General features: G+C 37.8%; 1 protein-coding gene across 1 annotated transcript in view; it reads left to right on the top strand.

The window, feature by feature from the left end:
- The first annotated feature begins 2477 nt into the window (after nucleotides 1–2477).
- LOC112556419 (alpha-mannosidase 2x-like) overlaps nucleotides 2478–17874 on the top strand; it is a 33426-nt gene continuing 18029 nt past the window's right edge. Inside the window, 18 exon segments of the mRNA XM_025225409.1 lie at nucleotides 2478–2744; nucleotides 3707–4048; nucleotides 6058–6202; nucleotides 6652–6823; nucleotides 8707–8834; nucleotides 9254–9427; nucleotides 10292–10478; nucleotides 13131–13308; nucleotides 14215–14405; nucleotides 14907–15089; nucleotides 15307–15421; nucleotides 15754–15821; nucleotides 16164–16335; nucleotides 16429–16562; nucleotides 16967–17066; nucleotides 17237–17306; nucleotides 17309–17358; nucleotides 17717–17828. Coding sequence (XP_025081194.1) covers nucleotides 2619–2744; nucleotides 3707–4048; nucleotides 6058–6202; nucleotides 6652–6823; nucleotides 8707–8834; nucleotides 9254–9427; nucleotides 10292–10478; nucleotides 13131–13308; nucleotides 14215–14405; nucleotides 14907–15089; nucleotides 15307–15421; nucleotides 15754–15821; nucleotides 16164–16335; nucleotides 16429–16562; nucleotides 16967–17066; nucleotides 17237–17306; nucleotides 17309–17358; nucleotides 17717–17828 — 2647 coding nt within the window. The 5' untranslated portion in view covers nucleotides 2478–2618.

Here is a 17874-nt window from a genome sequence, read left to right as displayed (position 1 = left end):
GATGCGTGTGCGCATGTATGGATGGACTGATGTCTGTATGCCGAGACTCACTCTTGGCCTCTTGCGAGGTGATCCGCGGTTAGTCTCGGCGAGCCGTAACAAAGAATGTGAATAAACCGGAAGCTATGTAGTCTAATGCCTCGTTTTAGCAGTTAACTGGAAAAAATCGTTTGCCAGCAGTCCAGGGATATTAGTTCGTGTGTGCGTGAGTAAAAATACAAGAGACAGACGTGCCAGGCGAAGCAGTTAAATGCAACGAGTACAAAAAAGTTCATGGAATAGCAGGGTACTTTTCAAACGGGAGCAAGCATTGTTCCACAGACCTCCTGTGTAAATATCGGACACACCCTACTACTGTCACTGTACATACATTCTCAAAAACCTCGAATGTGAGACATGACATGTTTTAGTGTTTACTTAGTTGGTAAACAAGCAATGTAATAGAAAGATCTTTAGAACTGGAACTCGAACTCTTTATTGACATCTGGCTATTACTGCCACTATCACTAGGTGAGCCTCGTTTCTTTAATTTCACATTATCAAACGCTCTTAGTTTACGTGCCCGGATATATATCTGAATACTTAAAAGAAAGCTTTACTTTTGAGTTCTAAAAATATTACAAAGGACATATGTTTCATATCTCAGTAGTCGTTTTAACCCTTCTTAAAATGAAACTCTTAGCATGATATTGCTTAAAGAAGTTTATTTTCTCTGTATAGTGAACAATTTTGAAGGAACCTAGAGTGGGCATTACTGTACTGTGGGCAGTGAAACAAAAGGTGGGTTTCATCCTCAGTGGATCCTACACAAAATGGACAGTCATTTGTAGCACGAGTGTTCTGGTTATGAATAAAGCGGTTCTTGTGAATATTGATCTCATTGACTCCCGATCGAAAAAGAACCAAAGAATCTCTAAAACATTTTACATTTACATGTTCGAAGTACAGTTCTGCTGAGATGACATCCTGATAGACACAATACAACTAGAAATGGTTGATGTGCCTCGTGCGAGCAATCCATTCCTGCTGACCAACATCAGTTATTCTTTTCTTCATGGCTAATAAAAATATTTTATGATTACCCTGGTTTGACCATACGTGGCTGAAACTAATAGATCCCAGCATTACTCGTAATTTTGTGACCCAGTTCTTTTTACCTTGAACATCTATAAGCTGTACATTAGCATGTATGCTTGTTTGGGTGTCTATGTACGTCCATGTAAGGCGGAACCAAAATTTGATAGCTTTTAATGCAGCATTTAACCAAAAGTGGGTAGCGCCAGAGTTCTCTATACACATATCTGACGGTGTGAGGACTGGAACATTTAAAAACTTGTTACAAGCAAAAAGTGCACTTTTTTCAACTGGGCTGTCGTCTTGCACAAGCCCCCATATTTCAGCTGCATACAATTAAGAGCACAGGATGCTAATGATCGAGGCTAAAACACTGACACACACACAGCATTCATACACATAAACACTGGTGAACAAATATAGCTTTACTTGTCTTAAATATAAATTATAAATTTAAAAACTGCAATGTGTCAACTGGTGGTATCAGCCTCCCTCAAACTCGATCAACTGTGCATGGCACGAGAAATGTAACCAAAGACAGCAACATTCAAGGGACAGAAATCTGCAGGTCTCAAATCGAACTACTGTACACAGTAATTCGCCCCTGTCGTGCCCGTCACATATAGTCATCTTAATTGTGCGAAAGATTTAATTCAATGATTACATTAATATTAACACGAAGTAAGAAACATGCTTGCGGTGATAATATAATCAATTACAGCGATTCACATTGTGAAACTGAGCGTTTTTATTCCTATCGATATGATATTAGGAAATTTAGAATCCCTAAATGTTATGATGCATAATTTATAATATAATTGTCTATGATGCAGCACACCCTAGGTAGCACTATTCTAGTAGCATTCCACTTCCTGATACTTTCAAGACAAATAGATGAGGCCTCTAGAGATACCTCCCAACTCCAGGAAACCTTTTAAATATATATATATACACATAAATTTTTTTCATAACCACTACTTTTGTACATATCCACCTTTCTTTATGTTTACTACAAATTATTCTATAATACTTAATTACTTCATTTACTTAGTTTATTTTTTTCCTGTAAAGGTTGAGGGCTAAATGGAAAAAAAATTCTTGCTTTTATATTTTGCCTCTCGTAAATAAAGAACTGTCATTGTCATGCTATGCACGCATGCTGAGAGAAAACGGCTGTTGCTCACAAACACAGAGAACTAGGAGGAACAAGAAAGATAGCCACATGTAAAGTTGCTGGAAGGCTCTGTCCACAATCTAATTTTGTTGTTTTTGTTTATATATATCTGCACACAACTTTATGATCTCTTCTAGCAGACAGTCTATCATGGCGTCTGCTGACCTACCCAACTCTTCCCTACACACAGTTTGTCGATGCTGCTTGCTACACATGAGTGGATGACGTAGTTCACGAGAACGTAGCGACTTAACTATCGGAGAAGTGCATATGGTTATCGAGTAACGATGGCTAAGCAGTGATACTGAACACGTGAATGATCGCGTATTGTAGCTAACGCTGTAGTAGTCACTTAGTAGCGAGTACCACTATGATTCTGAGAATGAAGCGATATATGGTGCTTTGGGGAGCCCTGTTTTTTATGGTGACACTGATGTCTCTGTATCTAATGCTTGAGACCATCAACAGTCCCAAGCCGTATACCTTCACTGGGAATGTAAGTACTAGAACCTTTTCGGATATGCTGGGAGAAATCTCTATTTATGAAACAGTCGTTCACAAAGAAGCTGTGCTAAATTATGACAATAACTTCATTTCGTTCAAATAGTTTTGCTAAGAAGTTTCTACCCCACCCCCTTTTTGTCCCACTGGTGAAAAGATCAAAGCCTGCTCTAAGCTCGCGACTCGCTCATATGTTTCTGGGTTTGTTTTTTTATTATTATTATTTTCACATCCAGTGACACTTTCTTTCCAGAATCACTGAAATGTAGTTTGTAAAATTAGTTTCAATTTTACTATGCCAAAGTGACTGCAAAGTTCAAACTTCTAATGCTGATTTGAAGTCTTCACTTCTAAGATGTAATAGACTCAACTGTTTGTAGGCTTTGACTATGTCATCAGCAAAATCCAGGGGCAATGATTATGAAGCGAGGTGAAACGTTTCCCCCAGGGCAGATTGAGTAAAAGAAGAACAAATGTCTTATCTCTGAAGTAGTGTGTTACTTTGCATTAATTTACCTTAGGGCATGTTTGCCACAGCTTTATAAGTACAGTCCCAGGCATAAAGCTACATCTCTGATGTCTGGACATCACTCTATAACTGCTGAGGCAAAATGCATACCCTGGAGTTCCCCATGTTATCCAAGGGCAACAATTTTCCCTTGCTTTATAACTATAATGGTCTCAGAAGAGTTATAAGAACACATATAGCAACTCATGTTGCTTTGAGTGTGTAATATAATAGGTATGTGCTCTATAAAGTATTAATTCGTTGGTTTCTGAATACTGATTTAAAAGAATTTGTTCACCTACCTGAATAAACCACTAGCACATTATTTTATAGCTGTACAATATAAAGATCTCAAGTATCTAAATCTTTAATCAAGTTTACTTTCACAAAACTGCCATTAAATCAAACGAAGTATAATTTTATATAGCACACAGTATTTTTGTTTACAGCAGGTACTTGAGGGCATTGAGATAAAGATCCAGAAGATTGAAAAAGATCTAGCCAAGAATCAGGAAATGGTATCCCAGATCAAACACTGGGTTAATATGCTGAGCAAGGGAAAATCAGGTGTTGAAGAACCATCTGTACCTTTTGGCCCACAAGTAATTGAAACTTTGTTAGGGGTAAATGCACCTGTGGAAGGCCAAGACAACCATGATAGTCAAGGTGGTGCACCAAATGGGCCAGAGAAACCACGAGAGCCCTTTAAGATTGAACCAGGCCAAAAGGTTATGGTGACATCTAGCACATGCACTGCCACTAAGCATCCACCAGCTGAGGCTGACATTGACGTGAGTATAATTGTCAGCTTTCTAGTAATACCAGCAAGTTTTGAAAATTGTTTTCAGCTGTATAATTACATTTCATTTTTAATATATGCAGCTGAACATAATGAGTTGTTTCACCCCGCATATCATGTGAAATGCAGTCAAAGATAATGACCTATCTGACAGACAAACAGCCTCCTTATCCTATGTTGCTCAGTGTTTACAGTAGAGGCTTTGTTTGGTATATTTTAATAGTAAAAGTTAATGTAGTCTTATTCTAGTATTAATCTCATTGTTGATAAATAAAAGTGTACCTTCGTTAGTATGGAAGTGCCTTTTTTAGTTTTTAGTGATAACTGCATTGATGGCAACTATATAATGTTTTTGGCTATATAAGTGCATTATATGCAGATGGATGAGCATAACTGAAACAAAGATAGAAATGATACCCCCATCCTCTGGTTATTGTTTTATTCTTCAAGTGCTGTACTTGGTTTCCATCATAAGGGACAGCGATATTTAAATCAGCATTATCATATCATCAACTTTAAACTAGTAAAAATTATTTTTCCATTTGACTTAGATTTTGATGACAACAGGCAAAGTGAAAAAGTGAGGGTTAGGCAAGGAGAAAAGCAGTCTAGTAGCAGTGTAAGTGAGGGTCAGACTAGGAGCAAAGCAGTCTAGTAGTAGTAGTAGCAGTTTAAGCAGTGAGGAGCTACAAGAAATAGGTTAGGCTAGAATCAGGGAAGAGTGGACAGTGAGAGTAGATAGTTAATATTTAGTGTGTCAGAACTTGGTGTGCTGCAGAGTTTTGAACATTCTAGTTTATACATAAGGCACCTTTGGCAGCCAAAGAGCTGAGAAGTACAATGGTCAGGTTTAACCACAATATAAATGTAGACAGAGTGACAGACAATAAATGGCAGATGGAACTGATCTGGAAAAATGTACGATAAGCAGCTATTAGAAACCTGCTTGTCAATTTTAGGGGTTAAAAACAGCTGGATCTTTCATACCATGCACCTCATGTGTGCACATAAAAAATATATATATAATATATAACAAGGAATAAAATTTAAAAAATACATGTGTGTGCACATGTTTTGTTTCACTCTCCTCTCTCACACACACACACACATGAAATATTGCAATCATGCTTTAAAACTTCAAAACTGAAAATAACCGCATTCGCAACAAATAGACATTATTTTTTATGATCCTGATAGAAAAAGCCTAATTTACATGTAGTGTCCATTTCTTGACATGCAGTGTAACTTTGCAATTGCCTGCCTTTAAACTCTAGGGCACACTTTATTTGGAAGGGGGTGGGGAGTATCAGCATTCCTTTGATTAAACATCCGTTTCCTTCTAAGAGGATGCTTTATGCACGTTCACATATGCTGATGATTTGCCCAGCTAGTGTCATCTAACCTTTGGACTGCCTTTTTTTCCAAAAGAGGTTTGTTGACAAAGCATGTTCCATCAGTTTGACCCTAGCCTCTGGTGCAGTTAATTGATACCAGACTGGGTGAATCATTATAATTACCATGCAGTTTATGCCAGACACTTGTCACAACTTTGGAAAGGATGGTGAATAAAGGGATTTTTCGGTTTGCCATGGAGAAAAGTGTTGTACATTTTGATAGCTGGATGGCACTGGCAGCTTTGGGATTTCCTTATAATTGTCTCTAGTAACAGCAGGGCTCTCTCTCTCTCTTTCTCTTCATTCATATATACATATCTACATCCCTTGACTAGTACCAACTATATTAGAGTTTGAACAGATAAAACATTTTACATAAAATCATGTTTCAATCTAAGGAGTGAAGTAATAAACCATTCAGGTGATCTATCTTCAAATGAATGTTTAGATGAGCTAAATTTGTCGATGAATAATGCAACTTCAGTAATCCAAACAGTTATCATGGTGGATTTTTTTTAAGACTAGGTATTAATCTGGGATTTTTATAAAAAGCTGCGTAATGCTTTCCTTGTTTATTAGTTCATATGAAGAAATGAATATTCGGCAGATGCACAAGGTGTTTGACGTTGTGCCTTTTGACAACCAAGACGGGGGTGTGTGGAAACAAGGTTGGGAAATTTCCTATGATGCAAACCAGTGGAAACAAAAGCCCCTCCAAATTTTTGTTGTTCCTCACACTCACTGTGACCCAGGTATGTGTCAACCCTCTGTCTCTGTTAGCACACCTTAACACACAAAGGTAAATCATCATTCTCTTTCAATGATTTATCATGTTGCATAAAGAGTTTGAAAGCAAGAAAATGAAAATGAACAAAAACCTCAATTTCAAATCTCGCTTTTGTTTACCGAGACAGTGTTAGGAAGCCGACTTGAGGAGATAACCAATGGTGTAGATTTGAGATTGGCTTAGACTTGTCTTAGGGTTCAAGAATATATATTAAAGTCTGTCAATTCATCCACTACATGCATCTGTATTTCTGCTTTCTAACCATGAATAGATCTCTGAGAATTCAGTTGAGTTTTTTCTCTAGTCTGCTGATGTAGCAACAACTTTATGGCATGAAATCTTAAAGCTTTCAAGCTTAAGATATCATACAACTCCTCAGCATTTAATCAAGTCCTGCTGATTTTTTTATGACAGGATGGATTAAAACACTGGATGACTACTACAGACAGCAGACAAGGGGCATATTTGAGAACATGCTTCCCAAGATGGAGGAGGATGCTCGACGCAAGTTCACATATGCTGAAATAGCTTTTTTTTCCATGTGGTGGGAAGAACTTAATGACGATAGGAAGGAACGTGTCAGGAAGTAAGAATTATTTATGATCTTTTAAAGGCAGCTTCATTACTTTAGTACAAATCATTTCTTGTAATGTGCATGTGAATGTATTTATATGAGGGCATACTGCATCTGGGCTCATTCCTGTAATGAAACAGGGCTGAGAGCAATATAGATTGAAGATCTAGGAAAAAAGCTAAACTAAATTAGTAAATGTTGAAAATGATAGCCGTGATGCTAGGTCATATTCTGTCAGGCTCTTTTGCATATTTCCTTAAGGTCTCTGGGTTACTTGAAAACTAAAATTGAAGTTCATGTTTTTTTAAGACCTAAAACAACATTTAAGATCAAAGGTTTAATTCCTTAATCTCAGGTTTTGTTTTATATCTTCTTGAAGGTTGTTTTTACTGAGTAAGAGCTTGTAGTCTCTTAACCTTGTCTAATTTGCTTTTTATTGCCTCGTGTTCAGTGTATGGGTGGGTGAAAGCCTGTGTTAACAAGGTTCTTCTACGTAGAATACAAAAATGCCTTCCCACCGTTTACTGTCTTTTTTGTTGGGTGGTTGAGGGGAGTCAATGTAGACACATCCACATTCAAGAACACCCATATGTTTCAGTGTTGGCCGTGTTTACCCAGTCCCATTCAGCTATTGTTAAATGCATTTTATCCTTGTTTTTTCCTGATACACAGATGAGGCTTAGGTGTGAAACATTTTGCCATAAGTAGCCAAATAGTTTCAAGAAAAATACTATTTGAGTTATGAGCATGTAAAACAACTGGGATTTGCTACCAAAATCTTTGACAGTGAGTAAGCAAGCAATTTCACCTAGCTCTGGGCATAACCTTGACTTGATTTGCTATTGCTAAATATAGGGTCAGAAGAACTGTTCACCTAATGTCATTTACTTTTAGCTACTTGCTGAAAAAATTTAGCAAATGTTTTCATTCATAAATGTATACTTTCAAATCAGGGAAACAGAAGGACTACAGCTTTAGGTCCTTAAAATTCATTATCAAATCATACATAAATAATACATAAAAAGAGGTCCTAATGCTATTGTGAGGATTGTGATGAGCTAACAATAAAACTGGGCCTTAAATTAATCACTTGCTTTAACAGTTATCTCACACTTACATTTCAAACACGATGGTTAATAAACCAGTGGCTTCCAAGCGAATGATGTTTTTTTATCTGAAAGTTATGCATTTTTATTTGTAAGTTCTTTAGCTTAATGAATGATGATCCTCATTATTTCAATGCCATATCAAGCACAATATTACACAAGACAGCAGGTAGCAAAAGAAAGAAGCTAAGAAAAGAAGACAGTTGCATATAGTTGAAACTAAACAAAAAAATATCAGGGTTTCTACAGCTTCTTGAAGTAGATATTTAGCTATGTGAAATTTCTGTTCTGTCTATGCCAGTGTCTTCAACTTCAGACCTTTTTTGGTGGAAATTGTTCATTCCTCTTCCTTACCTATCCTGCCCTAACAAGGCAGTCTGGTGCCACAAAGGTTTAGCGCTTGTCACCAATATACTGAGTCTGTACTGATAATCCTGAGTTCAGATATGGTTCTGCATGTGGTATCTGTTTACAAGGCCAGCTGGTTTGCTATGGTATAGTTTTACTTGGTCATAATATGGCTTTCCTTGCTTGAAACATCACTTCTTCCCTTTGCCTCTCCCTTCATCGCACCCTTTACTTATTCCCCAATTCCCTCACTGTCATTAATTTTCTTATCTCACTCATCAATACTGGGGATGCTAAAAGGTGATCAAAGATGATCAGACTGTCCAGGGACTAAACATGAAATAATATAATTACAGCTACTAGTGGATCCGTAGGAAATTCTGCCATCATCTCTCTATCATAAGGGATGGATAAAGGTGCAGGCTATGTTATGTTTTTCAGGCTGGTGAGTGATGGCAGACTTGAGATTTTGACAGGAGGCTGGGTGATGACAGACGAGGCAAATTCCCACTACTTTGCTATGCTGGACCAGTTGATAGAAGGACACCAGTGGCTGAATGGAACATTAGGTAAGTTGTGCTCATCATTGCGACTGGTCTTACTGATGTTCCTGTCAGAGCTACTGCCACTCACATACATGTTCTTTACATTGTCATAAATGTAACCAGTTTAGCTTGGTTATTGTCAGAACTATAACTTTGTTAACTGTTAACATTTTTCATGTAAATGTTCAACATGTAGCATTAAAAAAAAGTTACTGCTTAGACAAAAAAGAAATTTAAGCCCTAATGTTTTAGCATTCTTGTCATATTTGTAATATTTAGTATGATGTGCACATGTGTTCATTAAAATGTTATAAGGTCTTCTTTTAGTTATGGGGTCTTTTTTAAATTGTCTAAACCATCATGTTCACTCTCCCTTTGTGCTGTTGGTTTTGAATGATTGTTTTAACAGGAGGCTCCTGTTGTTCTTTTATTTTTATGTTAAGGTGTAAAACCTCAATCTGGGTGGGCAATTGACCCATTTGGCTATTCATCAACCATGGCTTACTTGCTGAAGAGGTCTGGATTTGAAAATATGTTGATACAAAGGGTCCACTACTCCATCAAAAAGCATTTTTCACGAGAAAAAACCCTGGAGTTTATGTGGCAACAACAGTGGGGTATGTGCTATTGTGTTTAAAACTGCTATTATGAGTGCTCAATGCTGCTCTTTTCTTTCTTTCCTTTAACCCACCCTCTGCAAGTTTTTGCCTTTTGTCCACCCCCACCCTTTGTTGCTTCAGACTTTCTCTATTATCCTTTCCTCACTCATTTGTATTCACCTTCCCTTCTATAGGTAGGATCTCTAGAAATTATATTTTTGGAAGGAACTGTCATGTTTAACTGTCAGAGTATGTTTATAGTTGAACACATTTTTTGAATGTGAAGTGTTTTCCTCTTAACCTACTTTTTGGTACCATAAATTCACACTGGCCATAGGTGAAGTGTAAATTTTTAACTATTAAGCACATTTTTGTGATTGATCATGTCTTTAGCCTATGATCTAGTGGATCTCTCCTTTGAACTGCAGGATGATGTAATCTGCTAGAATGTGAACTGTAATATTTGAAGCATATGAAAAGGGAAATTATTTGTTTATCAGTAAACAGCATTGTTCTATTGATTTAGGTAATGGAAATGGAATAGGCAGCTGAACAGCTGAAATATCAGCAACAGTTTTTGATGGTGCAGTGTACAAGTTCCTTTAACTGAGCCAGCACTAATGATGTGTGTTGTGTAATAACTTGAGTTTATTGCTTGCTAAAATAATGGGCCAATTTTTGTGCATATGAATATCTTGAGTTCATTGTGTTAGAGAATAATATATTAAGTAAATCTTAGATTGAAAATATCCACACTAAAATGTTTATTTTGAAATATCCCTAGCAGAAACATTGTCAGAGAGCCCATTGTCTGTAACTGATCGAAACAGTGTCATATTGAGCTTATAGATCTTTAATAAAGAAGGCAATATCTTATTTCAGACCATGAGAAAAGCACAGGCATATTATGTCACATGATGCCATTCTACTCCTATGATATCCCACACACATGTGGTCCAGACCCCAAAATCTGCTGTCAGTTTGACTTTCGCCGTCTGCCAGGAGGTCAGCATCGCTGTCCGTGGAAGATTTCACCAGTGCCCATCACACCAGCCAATGTGGCTGAAAGGTACTTGGTTAAATTTACCTCCATGAGAAATGATTAGAGCCAGGCAGCGGGAAGCACCTGCTGTCATAACTATTCTTTACCTCAACCAGCAGACAAAGCTTTTTTTCTTTTTCAGAGCTCTTCTTGCTCCCATTTAAGCTATCTCCCTTTGACTACATCTTCAGTAGTACATGTATGCACTTTACAGTTTGATAAGTCAAGAACAAATGCATGATTATGTGGATTTATCTAAAGTGCTGTACTGATTACTGACTGCCTCGGTACATGTACAGTGAAACCTCGGTTAACGAACTTAATCCGTTCTGGAAAGTTGTTCGTTATCCGAAATGTTCGTTATCCGAAACAGTTTTTCCCATAAGAAATAAAAGAAATAGATTTAATTGGTTTCCAGCCCCTAATGACTCGTTATGTACAACTCTGACGTCTGTACGAGTGGCCTTGACCTGTGCATGCTGATGTTTGTGGGTGTGTATCTTGAGAATGGAAAGGGTGGATTACTTTGAATTCGGAAGTCTTATCTTGAACGTATCATTATCGGGTATCATTAGACATTATTCCATCATTAGTTTTTACTTGCATGTAAATCTTTCCAAAGTTAACGTACAAAAAATAACTGAAGAATTTACAGAAGATCTTCGTAAGGATGTTTTCTACATCTTAAAAATTAAAGTCTTTTTTACGGTAGACTTTCCGACTCCGTAGCCTCTATGTTTTTTCTTGTCTGTGAATATTTTCACTGTTAATGTTATTTGCGTAGCTATGATATACTTTAATGTGAAATCTGTATGAAAGACCCCTACAGTCATTCAGACATTAAACAGCGCTCCGGCTAGGAAATATTTCTCAACGTGCAAGAGAGACATAAATTGAACCTGCAATGCCAACAACTATACTGAAATCATTAAATTCCACACACTCCTCTATGTTAACATCATTAAATGCCACACAGTTTTCTATGCAGCAAGAAAGCTTTGTGACTCCTTTTAAAACGAAAATAAAATCCCTCAAGTAGAATTTGACAGAAGGTAAACTCTGCTCCATAACGACAGATGTTGCTGGTCTCGGCCATCTTGCAGACAAAGAAACCCTCCATGCTTATCATCACTTGGAAGGCAACAGGCGGTCAAAATGTGTTGCTGGGTGCACAAAACTTATCCTCCTCCTCATCATCATGATGTAGAGGAGGTCACTTCTCGATTGTTCCTTCTCCCGAAAATTCAAGGGTCCCATAAAGTTTACTGAGATAGACTTAGTAAGCAGGGTTCTATCTGTATTACTTTCTTATTTTTCTTGTTGTTGGCTGTCCAAACTCTTGCTCAAAATCCAGCTATCCCAGATATATGCATATACAAAATGGTATATGAACTTCATACAGTAGTACAGCAGTATATACCGTAAAGCACAAGGTGTATACACATGCATAGAAGTATGTGTACTACATAAACACAGCAGTACACTGAACATGTTTAGCCTCATATTGCCTATCGCACTGTTAGGGAAAGACTCTCTACAGACTTTTCTTTGGAGCCATGATTGAGGATTATTTATTTAAATATCTTATCACTAAATAAGAAGGATGCACACAGATAAGGAACGACAGATCGTAACTGTGTCTCGAGCACGAACGATGACATGCTGGTCGGTCACGTGTGGTTCACGTGGCTTTTGTTTATCCGAAATTTTGTTCGCTATCCGAGACAAATTTTTAACGAATGTTTTGTTCGTTATCTGAAATATTCGCTATCGGAGGCGTTCGCTAACCGAGGTTCCACTGTATCTTATTAAAATAAAGCACAACAATCACTAAATAAGAAGGATGCGTACAGATAAGGAACGACCAATCGTAACTGTGTCTCAAGCGCGAATGACATGCTGGTCGGTCACGTGTGGTTCACGTGGCTGTTCGTTATCTGAAATTTTGTTCGCTATCCGAGACAAACTTTCAACGAAAGTTTTGTTCGTTAACCGAAATATTCGCTATCCGAGGCGTTCGCTAACCGAGGTTCCACTGTATAAGGTACCATAATATATGAAAATGATTATACACACAGAATACCAAATCCAAGCAGAGGTCCCTTCAACAGACCAACTGAAAGGAGAATTAAACTCTTTCCAAATCAAGTTCTTGCATAAGAATTCAATGGAACAATTTATGTTTACCATTGTATGTAAGTACACAGATTCCTAAATAAACAGTCTGTCAAGTTCTCAGCCTGAGCATTGACACCTCAACATTTCTGATGGAGGTCAGGACTGAACCTGAGCATCCCTCATAAGGAACAATCATAAATGTATTTACAGAGTGTCTACTTAATATGTCTGATATTCCATCAGGGCTGAAGGGAATGAAAGCTGTATACAGCAGCTTGGTTGAAGGTGGGAGCCACACAGTCACCTCATCTTGATTGACTTTCCCTGTTCTTGTTTAATTTCTCATTTTCTTGTCTCATTTTTCTATCTGTTTTCGCGGGATGACAGCATGGTACAAAGGGTAGTGGGGGAATATGGTTCATTCATACTCACGTTACTTGCTACTATGCTTCTTTTGATCCTAGTTTTATTTGCTGCTTACTGGGCATCTTGATAGTCAGCACCATCTTGCCTCGTTAAATGGATGAATAAGCATTTTCGTATTTGTTTGGCTGTTTGCAGGGCTATGTTGTTGGTTGACCAGTATCGCAAGAAGGCCCAGCTATATCGAACCAATGTGCTGCTGGCTCCTCTTGGGGATGATTTCCGCTATGAAAAACCTGAGGAGTGGGATTTCCAGTTCAATAACTACCAACAGATCTTTGATTACATCAACTCACACCCAGAGATGGGAGCAGTGGTGAGATTCATTTATTTACATTTGAAGACAAGAAAGATGCAGACAAGTGTGTTTTGTCTTTATCGGATGTATAGTCATTTAAAGTAAGATGATATTTTGAGTGCCTGTTATCACTTAAAAAGATATATGATTCAGCACCATGCTGTGTGATGTCTTTTGGGCTACAGATTCATTTCCGCATTTAAGAATAACAACAATAATAAATAAATGTGTGATTTTTTTAGTGAACACTCACACTCATAAGGATCTTTTAGCAATTTCACAGATCCACATGATCAGAAACATGCATATACACATACACTGGTACCTACATTAATTTTGCTGCTTTAAGTTGATGCACAAAGTGATGCTTTCTTCTTTGTTTCACACCGAAGCATCATGGGTAAGCGTGGCATCTTATGCAGGTTTTAGAACAATGGTTGAGTGTCAAGTAAGTAGTCAAGTACCAAAGCAGAATTATTTTGAAAATATTGGCAAAAGACCAAAATGTTTAAGCATGGAGCAATTTAAGTGCTGTAGCACCTTTGCACTTTCACATTCACAGAGACAGCTGCATTTTGTAGATGTGTTTTCATATACACAAGTAGTACATACAGAAGTTTAAATACCCATTATTATTATTATTTCACTTAAGTAATATAAGTATCCCCTGGTACTTAAAGTTATATTTTCAACAGTATGTGTCTGATAATGAAGAAAATTGTTGGTCATCCATCATCTGCATCAGGATTTGGTGTGAAAGGATTTTGCAGTCTTTTTCGCGTGGATCATTTGTATTTTCCATGAAGTCTTTGCATGTTACATCATAACACAAGCAGCGTGTATGTGTTTAATAGTGATGTCTAGGTCTTTTTCACATGCTCCAACTTGCTATGGCATGATCTGAGGCTATTTTTGTAACTTCAGGGTCAGTTTGGCACACTTGCCAACTACTTTGACGCACTGCACCAAGATGCAGCGTCATCATCAGTTTCCTTCCCTTCTTTGACTGGAGACTTCTTTACTTATGCTGACCGAGATGACCACTACTGGACTGGCTATTACACGTCTAGGCCATTCTACAAACACTTAGACCGAGTTTTGGAGGCAAATCTGCGGTAAGAACCCAATGCCTTAAATGAAAAATGTAAGCTTTGCTTTAAAGATGACTGTATTTCAAGGTTTTGTAGATATGATTGTCTATCTCTTCTCTCTCCCCACCCTACCTCTTACTCTCTGCCTAACTTCTATACTAGCCGTCTCTCTTATTTTCTTTTGCCTGTCAATCTCAGTTTCTCCACGTTCTCTGTCTTCCCATTTTTCTCTCACAGAGTCACTTTTGTTATTTCTGTCTTCTTCATTTGCTCTCCTTCACTTTTATGTTTTTTTTTTGCTCTCGTCATCATCTACAAATTGTTGCACTGTCCTCTGTCTTCCCCTTTATCTTTTTCCTGGTCATTTTATCAGTCTCTATTTAGAAGTATTTTTAAAATTCCACCTCCCCATACACTTCCCTCATTACTAACTTATTAAGGGGATCAGGTTGACCACTTAATTCCACCTGCAGCTTATCTCATCAAAACTGTGGGCCTTAGGGATCATGACAATATCTGTTGCAGTTCTGCAGAAATTCTTTTTACGCTAGCTTTAACCTATGCCAGAAAAAATGCAGCTTCCAACTTTCCCACTGCTGCCCTTATGCAGAAAATAGTAGAATCACGAAGAAGCCTCAGTCTCTTTCAACACCATGATGCCATTACAGGAACAGCAAAAGATCCTGTTGTCAATGACTATGGCAGAAGGTGAGAATCTTATAGTTCCTTGATTGTTATTGTAATAATGACTTTTTTTGTAGAGCCTCCTTCGAAACTAAAAGCAAATATGAATGAACATTGGCCTAGATACCTTCTTTCTGGCTAACAGCATCTGTGTCATCTGGTTGTATCAATGGGTGTTATATATGTGCATGGGCTGATTCATTTCATTAACCCTAATGCTGCTACATTTCTTATCTTTAAGACTGATGCATGGACTGGTGAACTCAAAGAATGTAATGATGGAATCTGCAGCGTTCTTGGTCTTGAAGAATAAAAACGATTATGTCTACAATCCTGAAGCACCTATCTTGAACATGGTGAGTGGAGAAACTTTGTGTTTGCCAGAAAGACTCCACGGAGATTTCTTTGCAGCCAGTCTGTAGATGCGAATCAAATATTTTAATTTATTTGATTTCAGGCCTGCAGTCATGTTCATGCCAGTTTTGTAAACCCTAGTGTGCTGAAGTGCAAACCTGTTGCTAGAAGGGTCTGCTAGTCCAAGATTGCCTGAAAGATTAAAATGTGCCAGATATTGTCTTCCTCTCATACTGTCATCATCTTTATGACAGACATCTTTTGTTTTGTGTCTTTCTGTTATGGCTACTTTTTTTGGGAGGGAGGAACACTTATTTTCCTTTTGATATTTCAGGATGAAGTACATGAAAACTATGAAAGTCTCTCAAGCAAACCAGTCATCTCTCTCACCAGTCAACCTGTGTATGTATATATGAGATACAGTTTAGGCATTCTCCTTTATTCCAAGAGCATTGCAAAAATCAGATCTTGGTGTTTTTAACTAAATCTTGACATAATTTTCACTTGATAGAATTTAGGCTCCTTCCCCCTTTGCTCTCTAAAGTGATAGTTCAGCGCTGAAGATGGCTTCTTTGCTTAATTAAGATTTCTGTTTGAAACCATTCTCTCCTTTATCTCATATTCTTGCTGCATGCTCTTATTTTAAGTTTAAAATCATTTACTGTCTCAAAAAATGAGAGAGATCAAAGAAATCAAGAACATTGCGAGCCTTCACTAAGAGTTTTCTGCCCTTTTGCTTTCTAGTCCAGTAATTCTGTACAACTCTCTGGGCCACACAAGGGTTCAGCTGGTCACCGTCTGGGTGTCCCAGCCACATCTGAAAGTGCAGGATCCTGATGGGAACATAGTCCATTCACAGATTGAACCTTTTTGGTTGGACGAGAATCCAGAAAAAATGGATTCCACAAAGTACAAGGTAGGTTGCAGTGAGAGGGTTAAGTGTACAAGAAGGGAATGGTTTTTATCTTTCTTTAATAGCATTGCTATTTACTGCTCCTTGCTGTTTCAGGCATCCTTCATTGCACGAGTGCCTGCTCTTGGAGTAGCAGTGTACACTATTCATGGTGTTTCTGGGTCTGAAGACTTGCAAAACCATCTGGTGTCCACGGTGTTTATCAACTCTAAATCTGGTCAACAGCAGAAGTTAGTGTTCTGCATGCTTTGTAGTTGATATTCTCACCTTTTTTTTCTTGCAAGCTCTCTCTCTTTTTTTATTTCTTCCTCTCTCTTGTAAACAAGCACACACACACACCAACTCCCTCTCTCATGTATGCACATTCCTTCTCACTTTTGGTGTCTCTCTACTTATGTTGTCTCATTCTCCCTGTGGTGTCTCTTAAGTCTTGCTTATCTCATACTGGACTCCCATTTAGTATGCATTTAAAATTTCATGGGAATAGGGAGAACTACAAGAACTATGCTGGTCAGTTTGTTGGATTTTTTTTTTTATTATGTTTATTTTGATTAGAGCATAATTTGTACTGCTGCAGCAGACTGCTGTTTTGATTGACCTAAAGCCTTCAGCTCGTTTGTACTTCTGTTGACAGTGGCGAGTTTCCCATCGAAACTCTGAGTGGCAATGAGAATTTTTCCATTAATAACTCCATGCTGGAAGCCACCTTCTTTGGTACCACTGGCTTTCTGAAGGTCAGTTTTGAAACATAAGGACCTAGGGTTATACCCCTTGTTGTTGGACTTCATACAGATCTTTATTACTTTTCTTTACCATTTTTTGTTGGTAGGGGAGGGGTAGTGGTGGGAACTGGAAGTGGTGTTCTGTAAAAGTTTAATTTGAATGTTGTGTATTCTCTGTGCAGTCTGTGAAGATTTTATCAACAGGCACAATTCATCAGACAAACTTGCAGTTTGTGGTTTACGGGCACGAAATGGCAAGGAAAGATCTGGGGCTTATATCTTCCTGCCTGATGGCCCCGCACAGGTGAGATGGGATCACAGTCTCACAAGACACTTGATAAGCATATAATAGAATTACTGGAAAGACCGCTTGTTTTGTAAAAGAAAGTTATCATTTACACAAAGGTGACAGACTTTGCCGATTCTGAATCTGGTGATTGCAGATATGGCAAAAATACAATTCTCTTTATAGTGATATAGCTTAAAGGAACATCAGCCACTTTCCTTTTCAAAAAGCTATTTATTTCTTGTGGGATAATCTGCGTTGGGGTGGGTCTTAAGAATTTGTTATCTCTTAACACTCATTGATCATGAAATTAATTTGATATGCTGATGAAAGTTCACTAACCATTTATGTTTTATTGCTTTACTCAATATTACAGCCTCTCATAGACAACTTGCCGCTGATCCGTATTATGCGTGGACCATTAGTCTCTGAAGTGCAAGTGAATACTGAATTTGTCCAACATGTTGTTCGACTTGTTAACTCCCCAGGTAAGAATATTTTCTCTAGAAAATGTTTGTGTTTGTAGTAGACATG

The sequence above is a fragment of the Pomacea canaliculata genome, linkage group LG2 (genome assembly GCF_003073045.1).
Source record: "Pomacea canaliculata isolate SZHN2017 linkage group LG2, ASM307304v1, whole genome shotgun sequence".
NCBI lineage: Eukaryota > Metazoa > Mollusca > Gastropoda > Architaenioglossa > Ampullariidae > Pomacea > Pomacea canaliculata.
This window is presented reverse-complemented; position numbering and strand designations above follow the sequence as displayed.